At 39.9% G+C, this 3,843-nt stretch overlaps 1 protein-coding gene across 1 annotated transcript; it reads left to right on the top strand.

Annotated features, from left to right (window-relative positions):
* The first annotated feature begins 511 nt into the window (after nucleotides 1-511).
* LOC120006185 (zinc finger CCCH domain-containing protein 23-like) lies at nucleotides 512-2,122 on the top strand. The gene has a single exon (XM_038856123.1). It carries the CDS (start codon nucleotides 540-542, stop codon nucleotides 1,671-1,673), a length of 1,134 nt encoding a protein of 377 aa, XP_038712051.1. The 5' UTR covers nucleotides 512-539; the 3' UTR covers nucleotides 1,674-2,122.
* Nucleotides 2,123-3,843: the final 1,721 nt, after the last annotated feature.

Here is a 3,843-nt window from a genome sequence, read left to right as displayed (position 1 = left end):
TCATAATTTAGAAATTTTAATACATCATTTTCAAGCAAACAAAATCATGATTTAACATGGTTTTGAGATAGAATTATAAATACAAATATATAATATACAAGTAGCTAAATTTGGGGGACTTCGAATAGCATTTTCTTCAATAAGAGAGTTCGCGAGATTCAAATTATCCCGAGATACGTGCAAAAACTTTCCCAAAATATCCAATCGCCCGAAGAAATAAACAATAGTTCGGACATTCAAAAGGGTACAAATTAAGTTCACTTACGGTGATGGTTTTTGTCACGGTTACAAGGAAATGCATAACCACGTCACGTTGGAAAATGGCAATATCGGAATCGGCGGTACGAAACAGGCTGTGATGTTAGGATATCCTTATTCACCATCGACGATTTTGATGTCCATTTACTTTAACCGTAGTGGAAGTGGAGGCGGTGGATATTTAATCTAACTATGGTTAATTTAAATCCCAACCACGGTTAAACCTAACAGTTTAAATATCAGAGACCTCTTTACCTAGTCGCAACGTTGAACGTCCAAAGATGATGATCGGAGAGACCACCCGTCGCAATACCACCGTCCAAATACCACAGTGGGATCCCTTTGATGATCCGACGGTCGCCATTACCTCCCCGTTCTCCGTCGCTGATATTGACGGCAATGCCAATGGCGGTGTTCCTGATTATCCTCAATCTCCTCTCCTCGACTCGCTAACGGCGCTGCACCGTTACCTGCCGTCGAACGAGTTTGTTGACTCGGACCCTCTGAGTGACGAATCTGATTTCCCCGTTGATGCGTTTTCGTGCGACCATTTCCGTATGTACGAGTTCAAGGTCAGGAGGTGCGCACGGGGAAGGTCGCATGACTGGACTGAATGCCCATTCGCTCATCCGGGAGAGAAGGCTCGCCGGAGGGATCCTCGCTTGTATCACTATTCCGGTACGGCTTGTGCCGAGTTCCGTAAAGGCGGTTGCAAGAAAGGTGACTCGTGCGAGTTCGCTCACGGCGTCTTTGAGTGCTGGCTTCACCCGGCCCGTTACCGGACTCAGCCGTGCAAGGATGGGATGGGTTGTCGTAGACGTGTTTGCTTTTTCGCCCACTCACCAGAACAGCTTCGTGTTCTTCCTCAGCAGAGTCCGAGAGGAAACGGGTCCGGGTCGGGTGATATGGATTTTGAGTCGCCGATGCGGCACCATATTGATTCATACCTGAAGGCCGGATCATTCGTTTCATCGCCTACTTCAATCCTGGCGTCACCACCAGTTTCACCGCCTTCGGATTCGCCGCCAATGTCGCCCAACAGTCCTCAACTTACTGTTGGATCTTTCAACTCTGTGAGTGATCTGGTCGCATCAATGCGAGGATTACAGTTGGGCAAAGCCAGGATGGGTTTGCGCGGATCTGGATTGGGTTCTCCACGCAGATCAATGCTCCATTCTGGTTTCTGCAGTCTGCCTTCAACTCCAACAAGGGTGGTGCCTCGTTCCGGAGCGAGTAAATTCGATCAGTGGGACACTTCTTGTGGAGAGGAGCCTACAATGGAAAGGGTCGAGTCTGGGAGGGATCTCCGGGCGAAGATGTACGCTAAACTGAGGAAGGAAAACTCTCTGGGCCGGGTCGAATCGGGTCAATCGACAGCTCCGGATGTTGGTTGGGTCTCTGAACTAGTGAAGTGAAGGAGAAGCTGAGTTCAGTCTCATCTTCTATTTTGATTATTTCTGCTGTTTTTGGCTAACGGTTATTGATTTCGGTGGCCTTTGACTAATCTCTGACATGTAAATGTGAAGTTGAATCTGGTAATTCCATTTGCCCTCTGTGAATACAAGTCCGGTGCGGAGAGATCTCAAGAATCTCTATTTTGTGGTTTTCGTTGTTTTGACTTGGAGAAGAAGAAGAAGATCAAGAAATTTAAGTTTTGTACAGGCATGGAGGATTTGTTAGGGGCTGCCGAAGCATGGTTTGCTTCATTTTGTCTCTGAATCTTATAATTTTTTTGTTCGAATCTCTGTTTAATTGCCTCGGAAAATATCATCCCTGTAAGTTCTATGTTCATGTATAAGAACATCCTCTGTTTATTTCTACTCTGTGTAATGAATTTCAAGTTGCCCATCTACACATTAAAATTCCCGGTCTTTAGTTTTGTTCATGGGACAATCAAAATTTTCATGTTTCTTTCAACGACACAGATCTTCCACCTTCTAGCACGAATGAATCTTCAGTTTCTGGGATTGTATTGAATTTTGCTGGGAAAATTGATTATGAATTGCTTTTGCTTCAATGGGTTCAAACCCACATGAGAGCATGAGTTCTCACAATTTGGTTAGCTTGTATGATTTTATTATTTTATTTGTTGTGTAAATTAGGTAGGTTTGAGGGCACTATCAAGCAGTACCATGTATATATAGAGAGGTATTATATTTATTGAGAGAAGGAGAATCAAGCTTTAATAGATAAGGATTAAAGAAGCAATATCTTAATTGGGATGAGAATAGGAGACGTGGACTTGGAAATGACAAGCTCGTTCTTATCCCTTTGAGATCGTATTATCTTCGTTCGACCACTATTATAACATTAATTAACGAATAATTTATTAAAGTTCCAGAAAAAAAAGTTATTCAAACTAGTTGATGTGAAAGTTTTGAGATTGAAAGGACAGGATGTGGTCAATCATACCACTAACCTATGTGGCCCCCATGAAATAAAGATCTGAAACAGTTCCTTGTTCTTCTTCTTTTCCTTATAATAAAATTAACGGATTAGATTTATTTAACTGAATTTTAATTCTTTAAATAAAATATTTACCACTAAAATTACTCCACGTCATCCACTTCATGAGGGTGAATGTAGAGTATAGATTCTACATTTAATTATTAAATTTTAAAGAAAACAAAGAGGCCGACAAAGTGGATGGTAGTACGAAGATTTCCTTTTTTTTAGGTCACTGTTCAACCTCAACGAGTTAACAAGGCCTTTCGACTTTGAAGAAGGAATTATTTAGGGGGTGTACAGATTCGGTGATTGCGTCTCCACAGAAGCAGTTCTGGAGCCGAGCTTTCTCACCACCAGATAATGTTGATTTATCATTATCTAGCGAGTGATATTCAAATGTGTTCTCCAAGTCTCTCCATCACTTTCTAGACTTCCTCCTCAAGACTACATCCCTCCTATCCTATTTCGTTAAGTTCTTAATCATAGGATGCCGTGTTTTTAAGACAACTAGTTGGATAGTTGGCTTTTGTCCTATTCAAGCTTTGTGTTGTAAGCAGTAAACAGTAAGCATACCTAATAATGGCAAACAGGTTACATGAATTATGGGGTGGATAGATACAATCAAATTAAGTGGAATATATATATTGTCGTTATCACAATGTGTTTAATTGTTCATTATGCCAGTCTTTGACACCACTCAAGCTTTCCTTATCTGAACCATGGAGAATTTTAGATTGCTAGATACGACCAGATTAATGGATGTGGAATGATGTGTCGTCTTGTATCATATTTTTTGGGATTGGATTATTGGACCCAATCGGTGCACCAAATGTAAAAAATCATAAATGTGTAAATAATATATCTTTTTTTCCAAACGAAAATAAGATTTATCACAATCGGACATAGAATGTTTTGATTTTATATCCAACAGTTTATAATTATCATGTATTTTTTATATAGAATTTAATTTTAGTTTCGAACAAAAAATATACATTTGGATTCTTCATGTTGTTAAATATTATATATTTATGAATTTTTTCATAATTTTTAAAAAATTTTTGGTGCACCGACCTACCCTGGATCCCATATTTTGTCTATTTATCTTAAGGAAAAAAAATAGAAATGTTGATTTTATTA

Source organism: Tripterygium wilfordii, chromosome 9, assembly GCF_013401445.1.
Source record: "Tripterygium wilfordii isolate XIE 37 chromosome 9, ASM1340144v1, whole genome shotgun sequence".
Taxonomy (NCBI): Eukaryota; Viridiplantae; Streptophyta; class Magnoliopsida; order Celastrales; family Celastraceae; genus Tripterygium; species Tripterygium wilfordii.
The sequence above is the reverse complement of the archived record's forward strand: the minus strand, read 5'-3'. Positions and strand labels throughout refer to the sequence as shown.

Bases quoted from the DNA above. Each gene is read 5' to 3' on its own strand.
- LOC120006185 (XM_038856123.1), top strand. From the start codon at position 540: ATGATGATCGGAGAGACCACCCGTCGCAATACCACCGTCCAAATACCA.